Genomic DNA, 26,634 nt, shown 5'->3' with positions numbered 1-26,634 from the left:
ATACCTGCCAATTGCAAAACATCTCTTAAAAAAAGTGGGTTTAGATTGTGTTTTATATATTGGTTCTCAGTCCCAAATACTAAGGACTCCCCTTCTGTAAATCCTCTTCCACAGCAAACCAGCCATTGGAAAGCAACAGGCAGTCACTGGGAGTTGCATATACAGAGGGCTTGCAAGACTGGCTGGCTCTTATTATTTCAATGAAGGACTGCAATACAGAATTGGCAGGAAAAACTGGCAAAGATCACATCCCCATATATACTGTTTCACCTAACATATGGTGAATAGTATGGCTAATCATCCATTGTTAGACACTTGTAATGTAGAATTATTTTCCCCCCTCCCCCCCATCCTCTTCCCCCTATCACCCCAGAGAAGAAAGTCACTAGGGAATATCTGGATCTTTTTCCCAGATGCTAGTAGTTGGAGGTCTGGAGAGGGTATATGAAGTTGGACGTCAGTTCAGAAATGAAGGAATTGATCAAACCCACAATCCAGAATTCACTACGTGTGAATTCTACATGGCTTATGCAGATTATAATGATCTCATGGACATCACTGAACAGCTGCTGTCAGGTATGTCCTTGGGTGATGATTGTATACATTCGCTAATGAGTAACTTCAATGGTTTGGGTTGGGTGACGCTCAAAGACAATAAAGCTGTGGGAAAATGTACATAACTGTTATTTCCCAAATAAAAATGCAAGCAATTGACAAATATAAAGGGGAGGAGGGGGGATAATACATTCTTGATTGGATAATATTGAATAATTAGACCCAGGGAACAAGATCTGAGGGGACAGGAGAAAAATTTCCCTGGTTTCCCTCTTGCAAATAAATTGCTGTATATAATTATCAGGTAATCTCTGTTCTGATCAAGAGATACCAGACAATATGTTGCAAATTATACTGCAGCTGCTTGTGTAAAAGTCCAGGAATTCAATCAGGTTAAGATGACTTCTCTGACACCTCACATTTTACTTACCCTAAGGCATGGTGAAGCATGTGACAGGTGACTACAAGATCACTTACCATCCGGATGGCCCTGAGGGAAAGGCAGTAGAAATTGACTTCAGTCCTCCTTTTAAACGAGTGAGAATGATGGAAGAATTGGAGAAAGTCACCGGAGAAAAAATGCCAGCACCAGAAAGTCTGGATACTAAGGGTACATTAAATCTGTCCGGGCTTGTCTCTGGATTTTGAATGGTGTAATGAATTAAGTAGTAAAACATTTTCATTTTAAAGTTATTTGACATTTCAATGATCAGTAAAGAAATTTTTGTCTCACAGGATTTGGAATTGCATGATATTCTCTCGCTTCCTGTTACAGTATATTTCACATCCTGGTTAAGTTTCACCTCTATGGTGAGGAAAGAAGTCTCTGTGTGTGTCTCTACCTTAATACCAATATTTATCATAAAGTGTATGGTTTTCCATTTAGAGTCCCTTTCCCCCCACTTATTTACACCTTTCTCTTGAATATTCCTTTGATACAGGAATGTTCTATTCTCTGCTTTCAGCCCAAAGATGATTTTTTTTTTTAAAGTTTGAGCAAAATTGGTTCCACTGTATTTAAATGATGGAAATGTGAGAACACTTTCGTATTGCAGTGAAAAATTACTGACTACAAACATGCCAGGCCTGGCATATGAATAGGCCTCAGTAAGGGATGAGTTGCTATTCTGGTGTTAAAGAAAAGTGATTTAGTAATGTAAAAAGGTTTTTATATGGTTGCACAAACACACACGTTTAATTTGCATGATTATATTAGCATGAATTACTTCCTGTCCACTCCAGGGTGTAGCATCAGGAATACATACCAGTGTATGTTATGTGAAGTAACCTATATCTATATGAGGACTCTGATTAGGGGGCTCTTTATTCCAACCCTGTGGAAGAGGAGCCACAAGGCAGGAATGAAGAAGTAGCTGGCTTCCTGCCAGGGGAGTCCAACTCCTGGGTAGGAATGAGGTGATATTCTTGGGCAGGGATCCCAGACCCCAATAAAGGGAAAAGAAAGAGGAGCTTCCTCAGTGCATCTTATTTGACACATGCTTCTGGCTCTAAAGGGAATAGCAATTCTTCTTAGAATTTTTCCTGTGAAACAAATTTTGAGATGCTGGTGAACACTGCTAAGAGTTCCCAGACGCCAGCCAGTGGAGGAGGTGTTAATAGTTTCTGCTATTTGCTCACACTGCTTTCCTCCTTCTATTAGAAGCATTTGGTGGATGTTTCTCTGTTCAGAGCTAACTCTTTAAGCCAAAAAAAAAAAAAGTGGTGTTTGGTGTGAAATAACCTGAATAGAAACACATGTGCAATGAGATTTAATGGAGGGAGGAGGGGAATAAAAGCTTATGCAGATAAGAGGAGTGAGCCAAGGATGAAAGAAAAGACCAAGAATAGGTGGAACACTGGATGAGAGGGGAGAGAAGAAATACAGGTGTGGCTGTTAGAGAATGGTGGGGGAATGATGAGAGGTGGCAGAAATCCTGGAGTAGTGGGGAAGAGGTGAACTTCAGGCAAAAGAAGGGGTGGTTGGGAAGAGTATAAGGAACAAGAGAAAAGTGTCTTTGTAGGATACCTTACATAGTGTACACTGGGGGAGAGGAACAGTCATGGCTTATACAGATGGTTCTTGTAAGTGGGGTGTACAGGAAGGTTGCTGACAGAAGAGCACCTTTCTAGTTGCGGTCCTGGGATTCTCAGTCATTGCTTCCTGTCCCTTTTAACTTTTGTTCTCCCACATTCTGACCTAGCAGTGGTGTAAAAGGAAACATAAGAATTGTACACAGCCCTTGATCTAAATGTCCATCGTTATGCAAGGAAAGCAACTGGGCATGTCTAGGGGATAGATATATTTCTCCGTTTGCAACTGGCTTGTGTTAGGAAGTGCAGGCTAATGGACAGATTGAATACAAAGCTACAGTTCTCTCAAGCTCCTCTCCTCACATAACGGTAATGAAGCACAGCAGAACTCTGAGGATGAATTCAGCCATGTGTTTAGCGTCTATGCATGGGAGCTATTAAAACACATCAGTATGACTGAAGTTAGAGTTTTCAATGGAACACAGAGGTATCACTGGACAATTAAGATTGCAAATGCAGTACAACCTAGTTTATATCCCAAAAAGTGCAAGGACAACACATTTGGATAAATGGAGGTCAAGTAAATTAGGGGCAGCAACTTAAGAAAGCTGAGGAACATAATTGTGATTCAGATAAAAGGGAGTTGTGCTCTAAATGGAGGTTGGACAAACATGATTATTCTGTAAATTATTATTATTTTCAAGAATGTAGCAGGCGACGTGATTTAAGATGAGGGAGCCGAAACATGAGCCATATGCTGGAACTAGAGGAGAATTGGAATTAACTCATTGTGCAAGGACAGCTCCACTTATCTACACTTGTGTTAACGCCTCTCCAGTTAGCCTACCTCTAGTGAGAGTGGCCTCACTGTGAAATAACACATGAACTGCACAGTTGGTATCAGCAGCACAGAGTAGCTGTTCTCTGCCTACCCGCCTCCCAGCATTACTTGCCCCAGCATCAGCAGCACTCAGACTTCAACCCACCCCCCTGATGGGCCAGCTAGAACAGGAGCTTAAGATTTCTGTTGATAGGCGGGAGTCAGATAGGGGCAACACTCACGTTATAGCTCAAGCTAACACTGCGGGGAAGACCAACCCTGAAATTCAGTTGTCTTGGGGAACTAGTGATGTGGTATAGGGTCATTCAGCTCAGTCACAGATTCAAATGGAGCCTGGAATCCAAGTGACAGAAGAGAGTTGTCTCTGTATCAGATGACTGTGGTGCAGTGGCCTATCTGAATAAATTGGAGCCTTTTTGGATAGGATATGGTATTGCAGAAACTGCTATCTTAATTGGCACCTTTGTCCTTTCAGCTGAGATTCTCAACAAAGAGTGAATAGGAGTGGAGATTGCCCTACACAGTCTCCCCTGACCTCCACGCTCGGGTAGAGTTCTACAGGGGCGGGGGTGGGGGGGGAATTGGAGGAAGCTGTTGCCTATGATTTCCTTGGTCTGTGGATGGATGGTTAGATTTTTTTTTTTGTGTGTGTGTACATGACAGATCTGGCCTGAAAATCTGACACTTTTTTCACTAACTTTAAATTTTCTCAAAAAGAAAAGGAGGACTTGTGACACCTTAGAGACTAACAAATTTATTTGAGCATAAGCTTTCGTGAGCTACAGCTCACTTCATCAGATGCATTCAGTGGAAAATACAGTGGGGAGATTTATATACATAGAGAACATGAAACAATGGGTGTTACCATCACTCTCGTTACAGTGTGTATGGTAACACTCATTTTTTCATGTTCTGTGTGTATATAAATCTCCTCACTGTATTTTCCACTGAATGCATCCGATGAAGTGAGCTGTAGCTCACGAAAGCTTATGCTCAAATAAATTTGTTAGTCTCTAAGGTGCCACAAGTCCTCCTTTTCTTTTTGCTAATAAAGACTAACACGGCTGCTACTCTGAAACCTTTAAATTTCCTGACACTATGCTTTTCTAGCTCCTGTTCCTATCTTCTTTATGGAGACAATTACAAGCTTATTTATTGGGCAGTTTCCAGAGTTTGTATTTTTCTGTTTGTCAAAATTTAAATTGAAAGCAGCAGTTGATACTGAATGTTGAGAGGAAATGTACCTTTCTTTTGTTCCACTGCAAACAAAATTCATTTGTAACTGAGCTCCTTTATTGGCACACAGTTATAATTATTTTCATTTACAGAAGCCCAACAGTTCCTTGACAAGCTATGTTTGAAGAAGGGAATCCAATGTTCTCCTCCTCGGACTACAGCAAGACTTCTAGATAAGGTTTTCTTGTATTTTTTTTCCCCCGCTTATGTATAATTTTTGCTACATTTTCCAATGTTTGGTTATGTAATACTTAAAATCTTAATATGCTAGGCTGTGTGTATTGGGGTGACATCAATTCATATTTCTGTATGGTTCTTTATATATAATACTGTATATATAAATCACAGATGTATATCTTATATTAAAAACTTGGCTGAGATCAAAGATATTTTCATCATACGATTCTTCTAGAAGATCTTTTAGTGGTGTTTTAGTTAGCTTTGAATAGATGTCAGTAATTTCAGAATTATTCTGGTGTATTCAACTGTATGTTTAACAACATTCCAAGTAGCCTAGACAGTGTGTACATTGTGGTTTACCATAGTGCATATAATATGCTATAATATAGTAACTAACTAACTAGAGTGATTAGAGCTGGGGTTTTTAAAGATGAGGTTTTTCAAATGTGAGTTGTGTGCTTAACTGCCTGAGATCGCTTTGAAAACTTCAAAATATTAGAATGGATTATAGATTTCTTTTTTCCTTTTTGTTCCCACTATTGAGGAGAAATAGTGATATCTCTTCTTCTGAAGCTTAACTTCTCCTCAACTGTACTCACAGTGATCAAATTGTGTGGTCTTTACTCCATTCTCATCCTCTGAAGACTCACTGCCATCTTTGATACAGTGAAGTGACTCTTATCTTTGAGTCTTTCTACCCAGTAGTCTTTGAACTCTGTTCTCCTGGTTCTACTACTGCTTTAATGTATTTTCAGTGTTAACTCTCATAGCTCTTCATCCCCTCTCATATTTTCTGTCAGCTTCCCTCTCCCAATGGGACCCAAAAGTGGGCTTGGACTCAATGTCCACTCCAATATGCCTTCAAAGTGGTTTTAGGACCTGCCAATATCCCTGAAACTAGTTGGTCCTGACAAAATTGGAATAATCTCTCAAATATTGGGATGAATGGAAATCCTACTGGTGCCATCTGGGATAATAAGATGACACTGAGAAAAAAATGAAATGCAAGTAAAAGGGAAAAACAGAATCCTCTGTCTCTTTGCAGTTGGTAGGTGAGTTTATTGAAGTTTCCTGCATCAACCCCACATTCATTTGCAACCATCCCCAGATCATGAGTCCTCTGGCTAAATGGTATGTAACTTCAGTGGAAGTGTTGGATTTTTAAACTTGAGCTAACCATTTATTCAATTCATTTCAGGGTTCAGTAAAGCTATCTATTCGTCACAGTGTTTTTTCTATTGAAAGCTAAATTATGACTTCTGTTCTCATTATTGTTTTGTGATACTATGGTATAAAAGTTAGTCAGCTGCTGCCGCTGTAGTTGAGGTTTTTGAGTTCCAGCAAAATGAATCCCATCAAGATACATTAGTTTCATGGACCCACACTCGGTCACAATTACAGTACGTAAGGACATAGGACTCAGATTTTCAAACAATTGTTTATGTGCATGTAATTTAGGGCATTAATATATCAAAGTAAGGTGATTGTTCCCAGAAACCAGCTACATAGATGTCTGTTACCTGTACTATGCTCACACTTATTTGCACCTACAAAACTGAGGGCACAAAAGTGGAAGTCTGGTTAAGGCCAGGATGCAAATATGTCTCAAAGTCCATTTTAAATAATCCATGATACATTTTTCTGGAGGAAACAGCCATTTTCACAAGCACTTTTTCATCCCTGCAACAACCACTTTTCTCTCCTTCAGGGGAAGAAAAAAATGTTTAATTTCCATGACAATTTCACTGTTTTGGCTCTAATTTTCTGGTAGTGAGTTTTTTTTTCTTGTCACAGCTCTAATAACAAGTATGAAATAGTTTTACTTCAGAAAATAAGTGGCATATGGTATAATTAAGTGGCTTTCTACAGAACTAGAGGAAAGATGTTTGAAAATGAAGTCAAAACCCTAAATTGTTTGTATGGGTTGAACTCTTCATTGCAATTTTTGATCCTGATCTGCAGCAGGACACCAAAATGTTAAATTGTGTCACATGATTTGTCTTTCTAACCAGGCATCGTTCACAGACAGGCCTGAGTGAACGTTTTGAACTCTTTGTGATGGAGAAGGAGATTTGCAATGCTTACACTGAGCTCAATGATCCAGTGAGGCAGAGAGAGCTTTTTAAGGACCAATCGAAGGTAACATCTTTCAAAATTACAACACTATATGAACTAAAACAGCAATGTACGCAAGCTCTTGCCTTGAAAATTAACAGCCACAGGGCAATATGTTGTTGAGCCAAATGCTGAACTGATCTATGTTCTCTGCACTGCAGCTGAATTATTGTTTGGGCTAAATTTGCTGCACTTAACTCAGAGGAGGCTTTCATCTAAACGTTCATCTGCTTTCAATTGGGTTTGGGTAAGATATAATTTAAAAAATCCTTTGAATCTTTTGTCATCTGTCTGACTTTTAAAACCCTGTGGTATTACAGAAGCATGGTTAAAGATGGGTTTTCTTTTCACATCCACAGACATTTTTGTCTACATTTATTTAGCATGTTATGAGCTTTTTTCAGAAGGCAGGAAAGTGGTTTTCTCTAACAACCCAAATTATAAAGAGAAATGTTCAATTTCTATTTTTTTTTCTTTCTCTTGCTAGTACCAATGCTTCTAGTTCGTGACTGGCTGCAAAGGGAAGGTTTAAATGTAGTGCTTAGTCAGTTCTTCAGAATGTTTTTGGCCCATGACACTCATTACCAGTTACTTTTTTTTTTAAGGGGTCCACAGCAGAAATCATATTGAGCTTTTTGACTTCCTAGCTATACTGTATTTGTGTGACCTTCCCACATGATGCTGCATTTGGCTCACATTTCCATTCTGAGACTTGGAGGTGGAGTGTGCTGACTGAGTGTACAACCATCTGGATGCCTTGTCTATTTCCTCAGTTAAGTCTGCTCTATGGAAGTGCCTGAACTATCTCCTAACTTTACATCCAGGGATTAAGAATCCTCCCTGCTCAAACAGCCTCACCAAGGACACTTTAGCGAGCTGGAAAGTAACTAGTATTACATGGTGAATTGTCTAGCAGAAGGCCTTCCTCAGCGCTTAAATTCTCAGAGTATTTCCTGGAGGCTTTGGGCTTCTGCCCCACAGGTTTGAAAATGTTTGTCAGAGCTCCGCTACAGCTGAATTTTAAGCCAGGTTTTCCTATAGTGAATGACCATCTTGTATCCTGCCATCATCAGCCTAAGGAATAATTCACTCATAAGTCACAACCAAATCTCTGCCCTTCTGAGCTGCTGCTAAGGTGATGATATATTTTTTTAAGGATCTTCTTTGTCATGGGGAGAAGCTAATTGTAGGTCTATTTGAAGAACATGTTTATACAGCTCCAGAAGGACTGCAGCTCTGCTACACAACTGTGACTTGGTCAAGGAGAGAGAGACAGACAACAGCCACCCAGACTGAATGACTAAACACCAGCCTCTTCCCGGCTGACCGAAAATGCTGTAGCTTCAGCAGCACTTGTCAGTAGAATATCAGGGTGTTACTTGGGACATTCAGCAGCACTAAATACAGCGGGAACTGCACATCTTTTACCACCGAATTACAAGCACCTGGAGGCTTGCTGAACAGGTATTTGAAATACTGTATGTTCATTCTGTTTTGGGGCCTTAGGCTAAAGCAGCAGGTGATGAAGAAGCCATGAGTATTGATGAAAACTTCTGCACAGCATTGGAATATGGACTTCCTCCTACTGCTGGCTGGGGGCTAGGAATTGACCGTCTTGCCATGTTCCTCACAGACTCCAACAACATTAAGGTGGGTTAGGCTGTAATTAGAAAACAGCAAAAGGTAGACCAGTAGTTTTTATGCCTATGGTTACTGTTCTGCTATTTTTTTTCCACAAAAGGCAAAATATTGTTTTGCTTCCCTGCAGCTCTTTGCTGTTTGTAAAGCAGGCAGAAATGAGGATGTGGAATAGGTATAAAATGTCCTGTACTGCAACTTTCCCCAACCTGTGAGATGTCTCCTATGCCCAGAAAACGTGAGGGGGCTAGGGGTGGGTGTGTGCGTGCGTGCGTGCAGGGTTGCATGTGCATCCTTACTGCAAGTGCTGCTGCTTAGGGCATGTTTGCATACGCCTCCGCTTTCCCCTTCCTAACGAGCGATGGGGTGGAAAGAGCAGCCAGGCTGCTGTGAAGCCCAATGTCACTCTGGCAGCCACCCGCCAACTTCTGAGTATTACTGCCCAGGAAAAAGGTAAGATGTGGCAGTTGCAACAGAGTACAGCTTGATCATGTTGGGGGTGGATTGAATCAAAACAAGTTTGGAACCCCTGCCCCATCTCTTTCTTTGTGTATTCTACAGCTCCCTGAAAAGCAGTACAGTACGTAAAGCTCCGTACTTCAGTATTAGACACCTACAGCTTCTTGCAGTAAATTACAATAGGTGACTAGCATTAAGGTCAAATTCAAAAAGCACTTATCCATCTATTTTAGAAGTGTGTCTCCCTCCCCCAGTATCTAAGAAACCAGGTGTGGTCCTGTCTCTGTACCCTCATCTGGGCCAAATTTGTATGCCCCTTCACTGGGCAGCCACAACAACTCTATTACCCTTTTAAGTACCTCTTTTGACAACTGTATTTATAGCACTCATCCTTAACTAGGGGGCAGGTGACTGGGCGTGGAGGCAAATACCAATGCTGGTCCAGACCATGAATTAGGAGAGCAGGAGTTGTCAGTGTAACTACAACTTAATGTATGTGCCTTAACTCTACCTCTCCGGCCAATGGTGCTGAGATGCTTAGAGAATTTAAAGGGCCTTCAGAAGACCCAGGGCCTGATTCTCACTTACACAAAGGCTCTCTTACATTGATCTGTAAATAAATAATATTTACTCCCTCTTTAGGACTCCTTTACTACTAGAACAGGATAAAAGAGCCTTGACTGTGAATAAGAATAAGGTTGAGAGTTTGCTTTTATCAAATTAACTGAAGTGAATCTAAAGCCAATAATTAGTGTTGACAAGTCTTGTAATCTTATTGCAAGTCTTGTGGTAGTTGATGTTTAACTTACCTCAGCTCTTGCAGACAAGTGTTTTTAGGTGAGAATCTCTGCTTTCTTCCTTTCCTCTCTCTCTTTCTCCCCCCCCCCCCCCACCGCCCCCAAGTTTCTAGTCCTTATAGTTGCAGAGAGAAGCTTGAAAAACTAACGTAAGTGCACTGAAGAGGCTCAAAAATTGAAGGACTAATAAGAACCAAACTTTTTTTTGTTTTAATCCAGTTTCATGACTTTTTGGGAACCTAATGATTTTTTCAAAGTTTTGGGTTTGGCAACACTGACTTGTGGTGTGTGTGTTTCTCCCTACTCTGCTTTAGGAAGTGCTGCTATTCCCAGCAATGAAGCCTGTTGAAAACAAACCTCAGTCTGAGAAACAAGAGAACTGAAGTGCAGTTTAGAGCTAAAGGGCGAAGAACTAACCTAATATCAGAATTTCACATGGAAATTTCCAAGAGTGTTGAGACAATGTGTTAAAGAAAAATACATTAATACAGCGACTCTACTGCAAAAATATGGCATTTTACTAACTAGACTGACAACATAATGACACATTTTGTAAAGGGAAAGTGCTGCATAGGGACAAACCTTTGTCAAGGTAGAATGCAGACTCAAGGTTAGCAGACTTAATATTAGATATGCCAGCTGCATGTGCCTAATGGTTTTCCTTTGCTGTGGATATCTGCTCTGTAGTTGTACTGACAATAAAACCCTTGGAGAGCAGGTCTCTTGTAAATGTCAATATTGTGCCTGCTCACAAGAATGGAACAGATAGGCACAAGCAGGGAAACATTATATGCAACTCTGAAGCTTGCACATGACCATTATGTCTTAATAGTTTACTTTTTATTGCTGTCGTGATAATGTAAGAGTGATTTGAAGATTCTGCAATAAAGCAGAATGTTAAAAGTTGGGGAGATGGTGTGAAAGATGCTGACTGCATTGCTTTCAGTGAAGTGACATGAGAGATGAATTTGGACCATTGCCTTTATTCTTGAAAGTGACCCTTTCAAGATTGACAAGCATATATTTTTACCTACCATTAAAGTTACCACATGGTGGATTCTCAGCTGCCAAAATTATCCCCTGGTACTTTGAATAGGAGAGCTGTAGAAACAGCTGGCAAAAGTTCAGTTTAATGGCTTCTGCTGTAGGTAAAATAGAATTGTGGGGTTCTTAGCCTTGACGAGCTTCCTTTAAGGAACAAAGGAAATGAGTCCAACTTCTAAGGATAAATCCAACAAAGGAGATTACTTCAACTACCTTCTCTCGCTAATATTGGGGGATCAACATGGCTACAACAATCCTGCAAACAACTTATTCTCTGTCATTCCACTGAAGTTCACGGATGTGAATTTGGTTTGCTCAGTCTTGGTTGATACTACTAATCTTGTAATCTGCCTCTTTTCTTCAACATAACCAAACTCTACTTCATATAACTAAGTAAAGACTAAAATGCTTTAGTGTTAATCAGATTTGTATCAATAGCTGCACACCTATGATTTGTACCCATTATTTTTTATTAGCAATGTACAATATATATAATCGTTGTGATGGATATGGGGTTGCTATGTATTAATTCATGAATACTGTATTTCCTATATGGCTGTGCAATTGCTGTAAGGGATGTTTTCTGTCTGACAAGTGTTAAGTCAAAAGGGGCTATTAGTTTCATTTCCTGCTTGTTTTTGCTATGACTAGACAGAAGATACCTCCCAGTAAACCACTTCAGGATTGTTAAGAGAACAGGGACCAGGCTATTAACTGGGAAGACCTACCTGCCTTGGCTCTATGTTAAGAGACTTCTCATGCCTAAGTTTAAGGACTAGAAGGACCCTAAAAAATTGGGATTTGCAAAGGTATTTAGCTACTTGACTTCCATTTGTTATTACCTAAATACCTTTTTGAATCCCACCCTTTGTCACTCTCTAGAAGGAGAAGTGGAGCGGGGAGTCAGTTTCAGGGAAATGGCTACCAAAGACACTTTACAGAGGGACTCTGAAGAAGTTGGTCTTATTTAGCTACCAATACAGGAATAGTAAGCTTGAGGTAGGTAATCAATTTAAAAACCCATGTTCAGATTGTATGGTCACTGTGTATGTACCACTGGTCACAGCTCCCATACCACAGAACTGCAGGAACTGAGTTTAAACTGGGTTTGCTGAACTAATCCTGGTTAGTAAACAGGGATCTGTAACACAGGTCCTGGTCTAGAAGTGGAGAATCACACAACTATAGTGAGAGAGAGGAGAAATTTTGAGGCTTGTCACCTGTTGGGGTGCACTGAGACCCAGAGAGAGACAGGGGTACATCTAACCCTGAAACTGTGACAAGTGTATATATTTCAATAAATAGATACAAACATGGAGATATTTTTTTGAAGGCCTGCCTGAGGTTTTGTTTTGTTGTGGAGTTTATATATCATGACTATTAAACCCTCCCTTTGTTAGCTGTAGACTTCATAAAAATAGCCAATAGTCAATAGATTTGTTCAGTATCACTTTCTCTCTATTTTATTTACTTGAGACTTTCAATCTGTAGTCATGCCAAAAAGAATATATACAGCTTCTGTAGGGAAAAAAACAAACATTAAATCAATGGTTATACCTCAACCCCTAATTTGTTAAAATAAATCTTAAGAAAATAGCACACCACTTAATTAATTCTGATTCTTTTTTTCTCATTAAACTACTTTGGACTTTAAAAAACCATGAAGTAACAGCTTTAAAGATATGCAGGGGATGCACCTCCGGGGATGCATTCTTGGCTTCCTTTGTACAAGTATGGAATCCCTCAGAGCCTAGTTTTCTGTTCTAGTTTTTAAATGCTGCTCTGGTAACACATTTTTGTGCTGGACAAAATGGATACATTTTCCTGCATTTGAGTTCAATAAACTTGTGGAGTATGTTTGGGGCAGTAAGTTGTTTCATTGGAATTATTTCCCTATGTTTTCCCAAGGGACCATCAACCTAGTCAGCTCATGGTACTGTTTACACGCACAAGCTGCCTTATTCCCTTTTGTGCACTTGGTCTGAACTCTGTAGTACGATGTGGATATAACATTTATACTTTCTTAGTAATCTTCAGTGTGTTTTTAATTCTGGGATGATATATGCTCCTTCAACTAGTAAAATCAACCATGAAAAAATTCAATATGAATTTTATACAAACCACTAATATAAACAATGTTGGGGGCATTGTTTCAGGCCAGCAGTACTGCCCAGTGGCAATACTCCAGACTGCTGGCAAGAGTCTGTGGCCACTTTGCCTAGCTGCTAGAGCCAGTGATAATGTCATCCAATGGCAAGAGTTTTGGCTGCCGGGCTTAGCGGCTAGAGCCAATGGTGGTGTTGCCCAAGGGCGAAAGCCGATGTTTGGGGGTAGGGGAATGCGAGCACATCCTACTGCACCAGGTTCCAATCCAGGATCCTTCAAAACAATGGTCCAGTTATATGGCCTAAGGGTGGATGCCCTTATGCCTGCTCCCTGGGTCACTTCCTACCCATTTCTGTTCCTCCATCTGTGCCACAGGTCTGGGGGTTCCCCTCACTGTCTTTTCAGGTCATGCTCCAAAGCATCTTCCTTTATCTGCAGCAACTCATCACCCTTGGCCTCTACTGTTGAAAGGCTTGCAGAAACTTGACTGTGAGGCCTGGGCCTGGCTGCTTGGAGCCCCAGTGGCTTCTCTGCTGGAGGCTGCAGCACCCAATTGCTCTTCTGTTCAGTCAGCCTAGACTCAGCTGCTCCCTTTTGAATCTTCCCTCCTTTGGGATCAGGCCCAGCGGGGGCAAAGGGGTGTGACTTCCTCTGGCCAGAGCAACGCCTTAACCCTCATCTCACCAGTATGAGGTTTGTGTCTCCTCATTACAGACAGACAGGCTCCCATTTAAAAAAAAACACCCTCTTCCTTAGCCTGTAACACATCCTGTGGCACAGAGCATGGTACAGAAGTGAAGCAAAGAGCGGAAGAATCAATTTGGCTTCTTTTGGTCATTTAAACAAAAAAAGTGTCCCTTAAGCCTCTGCTGAAGAACAGAGATATTTGCCTCATCAAATAGGCAAAAGAGATTCACATCTAAGGGCACCACAACTGAAGCATGAACATCTGCAGCTCTGAAGGTTTGTTACTAGTCATTTTGGCCTGGTCTCTAAAGCACCTGACGATCAAGGAGATACCTGGTACCAAACTGGCATTGTTTTCCATTTAATAGACAGTGGCTGCAATATGAAGCTCTGCCATACAACTACTCCCCATAGCTATGTAGGGACTGCTTTGCAGCCCAAAATCCCCACAGTACTGAGTACTACAATCAATTCCCCTCTGCTTGGTTAGCGCCAGGACCAGGTCCTATATGTCTGACTAGCTCAGAAGTTTGTACCTCCCTCATTCTATTTGGAAACTACCAAATTTTATTGCCTTTCATCTGAATTCACCTTGTCAGGCCATGCAATACTGTGATGCATATTCATAGCTGCATCTGCAATAAAGTCTCTGTGGATTGTTATCTTATTTTATCTCAATATCAAACACACAGGCTGCACATCAATGAACATGTAGTTTTCTAGATTTTGTATGTCATTTTTTATTGAAGTGCTGTTGCGAAATATAAACAAAAAAAATAATTCTGCAATGTTGGAAGACTATAGTAGGGGTTCTGAGTAGAAATACTATCCAGCATTAAATTAGTTGTATAACTATTCTTTCCTATCTCATGCCTTTTTGCCATAAAGGATGACACTACTTTAAAATTTGGTTCACTTCAAATCCTATTATATTTCCATTATAAATACACTGATAGTGACCAACTCTCTACTGGCCCCAGTTACACCTGTGCAACCCCACTGCCTTCAATGAGATTCCATGGATGTAAGTAAGGGAGTAAGATTGTGCATCACTCGGCATTCATTTGTACACTGACTGTGCATTATTCAGCACTATTCAAGAACTGGCACAGTGAAAGAACCAAATTACTATCTATTATCTTCAATTACAATAGTTCTTCTAGGGTAGGCCTCAATGTCCACAAATATGTAACGGTACTCAAATCTTCTGCTTTCAGGATTCTGTAATAAGGAAAAACATGCAAGGGTTATTTTTTCCCCCTTTAGTAGTTTAAGCATCAGGTGATGCTGGTTATCTGTAACTAATTGAGACAATTTTACCTCTTTCACTTCCACATGGACTGTCCCTTGCTTTCCTCGTTCTGAGCCCTCGATGTAGAACTTCAAGCGCATGTATTTCAATCCATCTTTTACATACTCAATGTGACTAGAAAAAGTAACAAGAAAACATGTTACACATTCTGTGTATTGCAGTTTGAGAAACCATGTACATTGCAGGCATGATTATGTGAAGTGAAACAGCTGTACTCACAGCAATTTTGTCTCAATATGTGATCTTACCTACATGTCAATGCCAAATTGTAATTGTATGGACAGAAGGTCTTAACGCTCACTTGTTAGATACAAGATAAAGGTTCCAGACTGCACTTTTTTAAAAACTATGTGGCTGCCTTGATATTTTAATGAATTGTATTTGAGTTAACACTCTCATCTAGAAAAGTTGCTTAGCTATGTTGGGAAGGAATGTAGTATGTAGTCCAGTGCTTTCAAGAGACACTGGCATGATCATTTAAGCAGAAAAGTTGTTTAACATAGGACCATTTTAGATATCTGAGCAACTACTGTTTCGGTCCCATTTTCAGATCAATTCTGTGGATTCTAGCCATACAGATGTGCACTCAATATCAGTCGTCCGTTGGGAGTTAAAATCAAGAGCAAGAATGCAGAGGTTGATACGTTACTCTACTATTAAATACTAGAAAACAAAAATTAATGCTTATGCATAATGGTGGTTGACTCCAGTTTTATTCAGCTTCAGGAAGTCGGTACATAGGGAAGAAGAAAAACAAACAACAACACAAAAGCCAGTGGTTTTATTGGCTCTGAAGTTTAACTTTGATAGACTTGGTGGCCGATTAAAGATTACTTGCTTGTAGATGTCAAATCTTAAAAGTTTCATTTTGCTGAACTCTTACTACTCAACAGCCAACCAGGAGTGTGGAATAAGCCAGGACTTTTTTGTCAGGCATGGTGGCACTATATAGCTAGTTCCTCCTGCTTGGAGCTATTTCTCTTGAGGTCACTAATTAGATCCCATTGGGAGATGCTAATTTCCTTTATGCTAATGAAGGACTTCCCCATTCTGGTAACTTTGGGTTCAGAAAGGCCAGAGATCCAAAACTATACCCAGTGAGCAGGCCCATAGGTATTCTGAGACTCATGAGATCATGGGTCAGGCCACAGACTTTATTGCAACCTTCCTCAAAAGTCTTGACTCAAAAATAACTTAAAAAAATGCACAGCTAGCAAAAAGTTGGAACTGAAATCTTAGGAACCAAGATTACCTCTTCAGTCAGCTATGGCCTGAGAAGGACAGTTCCTGTTTTTACGGACAGATGCTTAAAACTTCCCTTTTACATTTTAGTATTCAGCAGCTCAACTGTGAACAGCATTTCTGACACACAATCTGGTAAAAAAAAAATTAATCTTTAAGTGGGAGAAGAATTCTTTTCCTTTAAAAAGAACAAAAACACCCTTCAATTTTGGGGTTCAGTTTTTCTACGCAGGCCCATCAATCTGCCTCACACTAAATCCGTTTTGGTAAACTGAAGCCCAAAGGCCCGCATGAAGATTGAGATCTAAGCGCATTGGGCACCGTACTAAGCCATAAGAAGTCCATGCCCCCAAAGTGCTTATAATTTAATTTAAGAAGAGCTAGTGCAAGTGAATATGACAAATAAGAGAGAAGTGGGAATGTAATACATTCTCACACTTTCAGAGGACTACATCCATTTCAAAGGTGTTGTCGGAGATCAAAATGATTACTGTATAGTATGTGCGTAGTGTCAAATGTGAAGAACTATATGACTGAAAAGTGGTCAGTGTTGGACATAAACAGACATTCTGCTGTATCATATTAAAGCTTTTACACAGCATGTTAATTTTAGTATTCTACCACTAAGGTGTTTCTTTAGTTTTCTGCTAGTCTTACAAGAGAAGGAATTAGACCAATTGGAACAGAGGACCTTCGTGCATCTTTACAGTTAGGAGAAGGAAAATAAACCAGTCATTGACTGACTTAAAAAAAGAAGAAAAAAAGACCCTTTTCCAGCCTTCTCTCTTCCTTTAAAAATAAAATGCTTTTCTAGGTGGCAGTTCAGGACAGGGTCTAGCTACTCTTTAAACACAACGGACCGCACCATAATACTTTACAATTTATACAAATAATTCTGTGAGTTAAATGATCAGCACAACTATAAACAGAAGATGAAAAATATTGCGACTGTGTTTGTAACCCTAATAACTCAAATTCTGAGCCTTCAGAAAGATGAACTTGGAAAAAATCTTCCACCTAAAATTGTTCTCAAATGTTCTTTAACCCTAGAAAACACTTGCTATGTGCCATGTAAGTAGCCCTACAAAAAAGGTTGCTCAGTTCTTTTTATAAATGACAGAGCTCAAATATATCCTATGCAGCTAATTTAGTCTAGATGTAAATCTTGACCCAAAGCGTCTTTGCAGAAATAGGTGTTTGTACAGAACAAATGCAAACAGTACCTGACAAGCTGTCGTCTTCCTCGTCGCGTTGGCTCACCATAACCTTTAATGGGTTCACCAAAAACACCTATTACCTAAGAAAAAGAACAGAGATGAGGTATAGCATGTCTAAAGGGTCACATTCAAACACATACTCCAGTGTCATCCCACCTCTTCATCTGAAATCATTTTTGTTTCACCAAATGCTTCTCGTATACGATTGATTGTGACAACCCAAGAATTTAGGAAACAAACTAGAAGACAGCAGCAGATTCATATCAAATAGTATTTCTATATTTCAATGGATTTCTTTATCAACTAATTTCAGAGTAGCAGCCGTGTCAGTCTGTATTTGCAAAAGGAAAATACACCTTAGAGACTAACCAATTTATTTGAGCATAAGCTTTCGTGAGCTACAGCTCACTTCATCGGATGCATTCAGTGGAAAATACAGTGGGGAGATTTATATACATAGAGAACATGAAACAATAATTCAATTATCCTTAAAATCCTATAAAGATCTGCATTATGGGCATCTATCTTAGCTGACAGAATTCTAACTTTTACTTGTACTGTATGTATACTATTTACTTTAGTCTTCCCAGGTTTACACTATACAAAGAAAGAAAGAGCAAAAATGCACTCCCATCTCATCAGAGACATTGTCTCAGAGTATTTCAAAGTTTCAGTTTTAAAAGTAATCTAATAATCTAAATAGCAATGATTCCTTTTATTAAAAACTACAAACAAAAGGTTTTGTCATTTCTATAAATCCGGTTCCAAAGCACAGCAAGAAATCAGCCAGGTGTTTAAACTTAGTTTAGTCAGATCAGAGAGGAAGCATGATTTTGTGGTATGCCACCGGAATGAGGTTATCATTTTTATAAGCCTAGTTCCAAAGTATATATCTCTATTTTTATCTTTCTAATATTTTTGCTATTTCTAGATGAATCCCACCGACACCCTAGTAATCTTGTCTGGAAGGCTATTACACACATTTATGGCTTTGTCTGAATATGTGATTTTTAAGGTCTAGCTTTGAGTTGATTTTTATTTATATCTAGCTATCCTACACAACTTCATGGTCTTATTACTGTTAACTTCATCCTTCCCTCCCTTCTATTTATTAAAATCCCTTTGTTTCAAATTACACTAAGTTTTTTGGGTGAGGGGGAAATGTCTTCCTGAATATCTATACAGCAACTAACTCAATGGTGTTCTGATCTTAATGTGACTCTTGTGCAGTACCACAGTATAAGAGTATATCATTTGGTGAAGAAAGCAGTCAGAAACTACATGATGTACTTTTGTGGCCCCAATTCCCCACTATACTGAATTATGTGTGTGACTGAGTCAACTGGAATTTTCTTTGGAGCTTAATGGTTCAAATCTTCCATTCAAAGAGCATGGAAAACAGCAATTAATAAGAAATCCTTTTGTTCAACTGTGAAACTGTAATTTAGGTTTGAACAACAACCTCTGGGTAAGATCTGCATTTCTCCAAGGCATCGCCATAGATCTTACTGGGACTGGAGGAAGAGAATAGTTCCTTAAAAATCACATAGAACAAACCACCTGAAATAGAGGGAAACAAAAGCAAATAAAATGAGAACTAAACTAATTTGATGAACAATAATGAATACAAAATATTTATAGGGCATATGGGCTTTTTATATAACCTGTAACACCAATCCCAACGAGCACCACTATTAAGTAGGTGAAATCCCTTCCAGCTTCTTTCACTGTAATAGAGAGAAAAAATATAGTAGTTACAATGTCAGTTAATAAGATTAGCATAATTGTATCATATAAATAATTTTCTTCTCTTCTCTGTGCCAGTCTAAGATTCAATTAGCATTTTGGTAAGTAAGTCTCATACTGATAAGGGGGAAAAAAGTCAGCTTTTAGTCCATTCCTTCTGTTATGCCTCAGCAGTAAAATAAAGAGACCATGAAAAGTTTGTCAGTTCCAGAAGAATTTTTTTTAAACCTTTCAATGAGTTTAAACCCAGAACAACCTGTGCTATTGCTCTCACGTTGACATACAAAGCCATTTTCTTTGAAGTTTTAGTAATACATTTTCAGCTGCAAAGTATTCAAGCTGCAATCTAACATTCATTTATAGCAATTTTTTTTAACAAAAGTATGGGGGAAAGAGTCAACACTACTGACAAAGAGACTGTGAATGAGGACTTATCAAGTATGTGAACTATAAATGGCAAAGACGCCACAAAACCATATCTTTTATTTAGTCAATTGTAATTTATTTATAATATTTCATCGTGTACAAGAGTAAGAAGTCTTATTATGAGACCTCATTACAACCTCTGCTATAAAAGCTTGCTTGAGAAGTGGGAAGAGATCACCAATTTGTGTGGATTATAAGGTGTGCTTTTTAGCAAAGTTCAAATTAGTGAGGAAACTTTAATAACCTCTTTTCCTTCCACTTTCCACAGCTGCCTTATCACCTGAGAAGGTTTTGTCCAGAGAAAAAAGTCCTTTCACTTTCTGAAGCTGTGTAACAATCACTTCTTGCTCGAAGGAATGAATGGGAGGAACTAGGGATCATATGATGGAACGGCCATCATTCATTACATAATTACAACCATAATAAATAATAATAATGTTAGAAATAGATAACTGAATTACTATAATTCCAAGAAAAGCCCTCTCCTCCTACTCTACCTCTAAGCAAAGTATTTCATTTTTATTTCACTAGTAGTGGAACTAAACAGAAAAAACTGCTAGAGCCTTTAGGGAACTAAATTGGCTTGCTGTAATAAAAACTACATGTTGTAACTGCTTGACGGATGCTCAAATCATTCAAGATCTTAAGACATTACATTCTGATACTCACTTATGTCCATCAATGAAAATGGAATCTCTTTGGCCTCAGAGAAATAAGATCACATGGTTTAGCATTGTATTTATTCTATTGACGATTTAAGCAAAGAATTATGAATGCCCAAGGCAGTTCCTGGGGATTAATACCTAGTTGACACACCTCAAACTTGGGATCTCCAAACATGGACCACATCAAAGCCTCTTATGGCCATCTTCCTTCCCATTTGGAACAACATGGACTGCCTCCCCTTCCATTGGTGATCAAATGACAACGTTGATGGCAACTACAGTATCTTAATTATGTACATGGAAATGCACTATTAGGAAAGCATTCACTATTTTTAAGATGTACCAGTTGTAAAGTAGGAGGTAGTACCTGTGATCAGCCAACTCTGCTGGCAACCAGCAAATGGACCACTGTTTGGAAACCGTCTCTTAGGTCACTAAACCCAGCCATTCTTAATCTTCAGGACATAGAATTTATGCGGGCACTTATAGACAACAAATTCCAATTCAGTGAGAAGAGTTTGAGCCACCTCTACATTCCAGTCAGTTTTTTTCCATTTGAACTGATGGATGATGATGTTCAACCTTAGACCATCATTATGGCCATGTGGAAGAAATCCACAAAAGTGAGTTACAGTTTCCATATTAAATAGGAATTGATGAAACTGATATAAAAAATCAATATATAGATGTGGAAATTATTAGCTACAAAGCCCTTTTTCTTCCCACCCAAACTAAAAGAAAAAATATTTTGTTATGTCAATAAGAAAATTTCATGTGTGCATTGGAAGAAGAAAATGATTTTAGAAGAGTTAATTAACAGTCTATTTGAATTTGTATCAGCCTTCAACCTATGTGTTACTGCAATTTTTTTCCAGGGTCTCTGAACCAGGTATCTTCCCTGTTTTCCCATCTATGATCCATCTTGGGTGGCACTTTGTAGAAGCAGAATGTGGACACTCTGCTTGGAAAATGTACTTTTACTTCACCTCCTGGCTTCCTGTTCCATGGGGATGTGGGGACAGCAGGGCTGGGGTGGAACCAAAAGCTGACTGCAGGCAGGCAAAAGGCAAGGGAATGGGAATGTAGTGGTAAACTTATGCAAGCGGGGGGGGGGGGGGGGGGGGTCCAGCCATAACTGGGGAGATAGATGGAGAGGCACTGTGTGTTACTTAAGATGATCCTACAAAATATATTAGGCTTACTCCAATTAGTCTAAATATAAGAGGCCAGCCACTTAGCTGTTTAGTATGCATTAGAAAGTGTGTGATGGAATGCAAAATACAAGCCGAAATTTGCACAAGTGGAGCAGTACTGTCCTGTCTGTCAAACATACACAGGAAAGTTTTCCAAAAAAACAAAATCCCTATTGCTAACAACATCATTAAAGTTGAACTTGAATTAGCAACTCATGGACTTTATTTTTTCTCTAATGTAGACATGTATTCAGAGTCCTCCCCACACCCTCAAACACCTGATGCATCAGATTCTTCCCTCATATGCACAGATACCACTCCCAATAAAGTCAAGAAGAGCTGTAAGGGGGAATCCAAGGGAAATTTTACCCTGTGTGTGGGTAATATACACATACAAGTAAAAAGTTAACGCCCTATGAAGTAGTCATGCAAAACAATGCAGTGTGTACACCAGAGAATGAGTTGCAGCTGTGGGAACCACAGTTTTTAATTCCTCAATTCTGGTTGCCTAAAATCTCAATTGTAAGGGTGCAGCTAGTTCCTGCAGGAACAATCTCTAGAAACAATGCAGGCTGCGACTAACTAATACTGGACATAGGCCCACTTACCTTTCTGAGCAGCCGACACGGGTGCTCCTCCTTTTTGACTTCTTTGCACCGATACTTGTTTACTTTTATTCCCAGCTCTCAGGGACCCCTCCTGGGTCCAGATATTTTGTTTAGCACCTTGGAAAAACATACGAGGGCGCAACACAGATTCTCTGTGAGCAACTTCCTGCCCCCACCTAAAACACCGCGAAGTCCTTAGAAACACCTTCCCATGGGGTGCAAGCAACCACTTTCCTGGAGAGCCTTGTAACTTCTCGCTGCATTGAATAACTCGCATAAACGAAGCAGAAAACATGATGAGGCAAAACAAGTCTTAATATGTTACCAACAACTAAGATCTATGCAGATTAGTTGAACTAAGGCGTCCCTTGATTGCTGCATAGATCTAGCCTACTGTAGTCTGCACCTACGCCACACATGCATAGTGTGTGCACGGAAGGTGCAGCCCTTATGATGAAACAGAATTAGAGCAATCTCTCACTTTGAGTTTTACTTTTACCTTGTTGATTTACTTTAATTGAGAAACCTACATTACCCTTTGCTCGCTGACATTTGCAACTTCCTCGCCATTGCGTTTGCAAAGTTCTCTGGAAAAAAAAAATACCACGAGGCCCTGGGAATTGTAGTTCACAGAAATTCTCTTCACGTCCACGGTTAATAGTGGCTTCAAAGAAAAATGACTACAACTACCATAATGCAAAGCGCCACCCCCTGCTGTTGAAATCAAATTACATGTGACACAAAACTATTGTACTTTCAATCCGCTGGTTCGGGTACAAATAGCACATAACGAAGTGGTAGGGGAGGCTGGACTTTTTATTACCTCCTTTAACTATAAGGGCTTGTGAATGAAAAATAGCGTGTTTTGGTAGTGTTTCTTCTCTTTTGATTTTTTTTTAATATTTCCAATGATCTTCTCCTTAGAAAAACATTATGACCTTGCAATAATGCAAACTGTTCAGGTTTTTTTCAAATAAAGTGGTAAAAATACAAATTTATATATAAAGTCTGCTGCAGTTTCCACGGTATGCATCCGATGAAGTGAGCTGTAGCTCACGAAAGCTCATGCTCAAATAAATTGGTTAGTCTCTAAGGTGCCACAAGTACTCCTTTTCTTTTTACAAAGATTTAAGTACACCTTTAGTCTCATTGTCTTTGCAGGATCTAAGGTTGTCATTTCTTTATGGAAACTGGTGGATGCAAAATCTATTTTAAAAGGCCCCGATCCAGCAACTGGGTCAGCATAGATGTAACTCTGCCCCTATGATTCAAATTCTATTCATTATTTTTCCTCATTTGAATAATTCCTTTGTGGTCAGCATGTACATAAAACTCATACACAATCATGTACATATTTATTAATTAAACTCAGTCAGTAAATAACTGTAGAAAGCCACCACTCAAAAACAGCTGTAAAGATTTTACTCAAACTTTCTAGGAAAATTCACACTCAACAGGAATTTGTTTAAAGAAGTTCTGAGCAATGAAAAAGCAGGAGTCATAATGACAGCTGGAATTCAGTCACAACTTTAGTCTCTGCTGCCTCTAGCATGGACGCTATAATGATGATAATAAAAACAATAACAGAATTTTACTTTAAAACATCTTTAAGAATCTATGCTATCCTGTTCGATAAACAGAGTTGCAATCCTTTATGTCCAAACGGACATATTGAGATGGTGTGTCCAAATGGACTATTGAGATGGTGGCTCATTGTTTATAAATTCTTTGTAATATTAGATGTATTTTAATATTTTCTTTAGGCCCTATCTACATAAAACTTTCATTGGAGTTTATATCCAGTGCTTAATAACCAATAATACCTACCATCTTTATAGTGCTTTACATTTTCAAAGCACTTTACAGCCTTGCTGTTAAACTCAGTTGGAAGTCCCATGTAGATGGGACTTTTGGTGCAAAATTTGAATCCAAACTTCTCCAAAATTTGGGGGTTGTGACAAAGTCAGTCTTGACAGACATAAAAGAGCAGTCCTGTTGGATTCTGGGAAGTGGGCTAAAGGACCTCTCGCCCCCTCCCAGGATGAGGTGAAGCAGGTACCCTGCCACAGGGTGTTCAGATGCCGAGTTTTGGTTTACTCCAATATAGCGATGAGGGGACATCTCTAAATTTGGATTCTGGGCTTTCAGTGAATCTATCTCCAGTTAGGTGTAGTGATAAGAACTACATTTCACCTTACATAATAATATATTGGCTTTATACGTATGTCTCCTTCTACTGGGTGAGTGCAATGACTATACTAACCTATTATCCCTCACACTTCTACTTCTGCCAAATAACCTCACACTGAATTTACTCCCTGCTGGTGGCTGTAGTAGGTAGTGCCTGTCTGAATATTACCACGGTTACCCTGAGATCCCTATGTATTTATGTATACAGCTCCATAAGTTCCCTTCTCTGTTACAAATGTAATGGTTTTCTTTGGTCCAGTCTGTATCATGTACCTAGCACACTTTAGGTTGCTGTATAAATAAGTTAAGAAGATCACCAAAACCAATAATAATATACTAATAAAAATACTTTGGTGGTCACAAAACCACAACCCCCAGCATGGTTATTATGGAGGTACCAATTGCAGCTTGGTAGCTTAGGAGTTTTGCACTTAAAGCTGACATTCAACCCTTTTGTAATGTATAAAAATTATACATTACTCTTTTACTCAATTACTCTTTGAAAATAGGTTGCATTTCTGAGAATTTACAAGTAAATCCATTAATTAGTTTAGGAATTCAAATTAATAAAAAGTTGGGTCTTTTAAAAATTAACTATATGTCAAACTGATTTTTTTTTGGTCCCAGATTAGCTCAATAACAATACACAGATGCTTCAAACTCCCCACATAGTTTAAATTCACAGAAATCTTATGCGTAGGCCTCTTTTGGTGGGTTTTAAAGGACTGATAATAATTTTTTCCCAATTAGTCTTCACAACTGCAAGTTTCTCCTTCAGCAGAGGCTGAACAATAAAGTTCTGCTACAGAGAATTCCACCCAGAGCTGCCCTCTTTCAAAATGACTGCCATCTCCCATTGTTCTCAATGAGCCTGAAGTCACCGGTTGTCCTCAGGTGGCCATTCTTAATAGCACTGGGCTCTATGCCTCCTAAAGGGTGTGGGGAAAACAATCTTTCCTGGTTTTACTCTCATCAGAACAAATGGCCAGTTTGAAAGAGGGCACTTCTTTGGGGGTTTCTCTGAAGGAGAAGTTTGATGCAGCAGCCTTTGCAGACAAGCTTTCAGTGATGAAAATGGCAAAAATGAGTCGACCCTTATTAATCCTATATTCTTCTTTCCAAAAATCTATCCATTGCACCGAATCTGCTCCAAAGGGATGACAGGAAAGAGGGGGAAACTGGTGTGTGTGTAGGACAATGTGGGGTGTCGTAGGGAGAGGGAGTTGGGCTGTGCGTGTGTACCCAGCCGAATACGGGGTGCAGATGGGAAACCGGTGGTTGTGCATGCTGTGGAAAGTAGAGGATAGGAGGGAGGAGGAGTTGAGGAAGCATGAGCAGGGGAGAATAGAGATGCCCGAGGCAGTGGGCATTTGGGGGAAGCAATGGTGGGAGCACTGAACTGGGTTCTGGAGAAGAGTTCAATAAGCTTGGGGAATGCGCTTATCCTTTTGTTGCCCTCCCTGGGGGTGACTGAATCCAGGGATGTTTTAGGGTGCAGTTGTGGGTGGAGGCCCTCTGCACTGGACTGCAACCCTTAGGGAGTGTGGCGCTCATGACCACATACAACCCGAGACTGGGGCCTCCTCTGGGCTGAAATTTGGGGTGTGTGTGTGTGTGTGTATGGGGGGGCATCTGAACGCCTGTAACCAGGCTGTGCGTGGGTGGAAGAGCCTGGGCTGCAACCAGCAACCTCAGGCTAGGGAGAGGCCGCAGCGGCCCGGTCGGCTGCAGCCACCTCCTGCCCAGCTGCGACTCCGCCCGCGCGTGGCGGCGGCACCGGGAAGGCCAGGCAGAGGCAACACCACGCGGGCGGGCTTGTTGCCGGGCCGCTCGGAACGCTGGGCCGGGGCGTTCGGGTTCCGGTGTCACCATGGCGACCGGCCGCGGCTGGATCCTGCAGCAGCACAGCCTGGGGCTGGCGTGGGCAGCGGCTGCTCCCCAGCGCCTGGCGCCGCCCGCCCGCCCCAGCCGGAGCTTCCTGTCCTCCGCGGCTCCTCCTCCGGGCCCGGACCGCGGCAGCTTCGCCCTCAGGTAACCCCCGGCTGAGCGGCACTCGGGTTCCCTCAGCACCGAACTGGGCGCAGAGCCGAGTCAGGCGAGTCCCTCTACCTCCAGACGCCGCGTCTAATTGTGCTGCGGTGCCCATGCAGTCAGGCCTGCTCTCGATCTTCCCCCCTGGCCGAGGTTGCTCATGGGAGCGTTGACTCGGAACCCTAACGATGGCGTCCCCACTATTGCACTCGTGCCCGAAGTGCAAGGGGAAGGAGAGCTGCAAAGTCTGCTGCGAGTGGCAGCTTGTAGATCTACTTCACCTATGGGCAGAGCTTGGGAAAGTGTGGCCACTTC

The 26,634-nt window shown here is 40.3% G+C and overlaps 3 protein-coding genes across 6 annotated transcripts in view; 2 read left to right on the top strand and 1 right to left on the bottom strand.

Moving 5' to 3' along the window:
• LOC140906883 (lysine--tRNA ligase) overlaps positions 1–16,206 on the top strand; it is a 38,452-nt gene extending 22,246 nt beyond the window's left edge. For both annotated transcript variants that reach the window (XM_073331762.2, XM_073331763.2), the window contains 7 exons: positions 414–576; positions 992–1,165; positions 4,756–4,841; positions 5,889–5,974; positions 6,856–6,982; positions 8,465–8,608; positions 10,167–16,206. In XM_073331762.2, the coding sequence (XP_073187863.1) occupies positions 414–576; positions 992–1,165; positions 4,756–4,841; positions 5,889–5,974; positions 6,856–6,982; positions 8,465–8,608; positions 10,167–10,235 (849 nt within the window). In that variant the 3' untranslated portion in view covers positions 10,236–16,206. The remainder of the gene's footprint in view (positions 1–413; positions 577–991; positions 1,166–4,755; positions 4,842–5,888; positions 5,975–6,855; positions 6,983–8,464; positions 8,609–10,166) is intronic.
• On the bottom strand, positions 12,190–22,715 carry TIMM21 (translocase of inner mitochondrial membrane 21). Of its 3 annotated transcripts, XM_073331764.2 has the most exons (7): positions 22,099–22,714; positions 19,125–19,187; positions 18,923–19,020; positions 17,467–17,540; positions 15,010–15,115; positions 14,839–14,910; positions 12,212–12,414 (listed from the first exon to the last, which is right to left on the bottom strand). In XM_073331764.2, exons 1-7 carry the CDS (start codon positions 22,391–22,393, stop codon positions 12,388–12,390), a joined length of 735 nt encoding a protein of 244 aa, XP_073187865.1. In that variant the 5' UTR covers positions 22,394–22,714; the 3' UTR covers positions 12,212–12,387. The 3 variants fall into 3 exon arrangements, with proteins under 3 accessions (XP_073187867.1, XP_073187865.1, XP_073187866.1); XM_073331766.2 differs by lacking the exon at positions 14,839–14,910 and having other exon boundaries at positions 12,190–12,414; positions 22,099–22,715; XM_073331765.2 differs by lacking the exon at positions 12,212–12,414 and having other exon boundaries at positions 14,580–14,910.
• A 3,234-nt stretch (positions 22,716–25,949) lies between these two features.
• The window catches only part of FBXO15 (F-box protein 15), a 53,200-nt gene continuing 52,515 nt past the window's right edge, over positions 25,950–26,634 (top strand). Inside the window, exon 1 of the mRNA XM_073331757.2 lies at positions 25,950–26,319. Coding sequence (XP_073187858.1) covers positions 26,159–26,319 — 161 coding nt within the window. The 5' untranslated portion in view covers positions 25,950–26,158. The remainder of the gene's footprint in view (positions 26,320–26,634) is intronic.

Source organism: Lepidochelys kempii, chromosome 2 (assembly GCF_965140285.1).
Source record: "Lepidochelys kempii isolate rLepKem1 chromosome 2, rLepKem1.hap1, whole genome shotgun sequence".
Classification (NCBI taxonomy): Eukaryota; Metazoa; Chordata; order Testudines; family Cheloniidae; genus Lepidochelys; species Lepidochelys kempii.
The sequence above is the reverse complement of the archived record's forward strand: the minus strand, read 5'-3'. Positions and strand labels throughout refer to the sequence as shown.

Coding starts and splice junctions, on each gene's coding strand:
- TIMM21 (XM_073331764.2), bottom strand. CDS start 22,393: ATGTTTTCTGCTTCGTTTATGCGAGTTATTCAATGCAGCGAGAAGTTA. Junction 15,116..17,466: donor GGAAGACGACAGCTTGTCAG/GTACTGTTTGCA, acceptor TACTTTTTCTAG/TCACATTGAGTATGTAAAAG. Junction 12,415..14,838: donor CCTACCCTAGAAGAACTATT/GTAATTGAAGAT, acceptor TTTTCCCTACAG/AAGCTGTATATATTCTTTTT.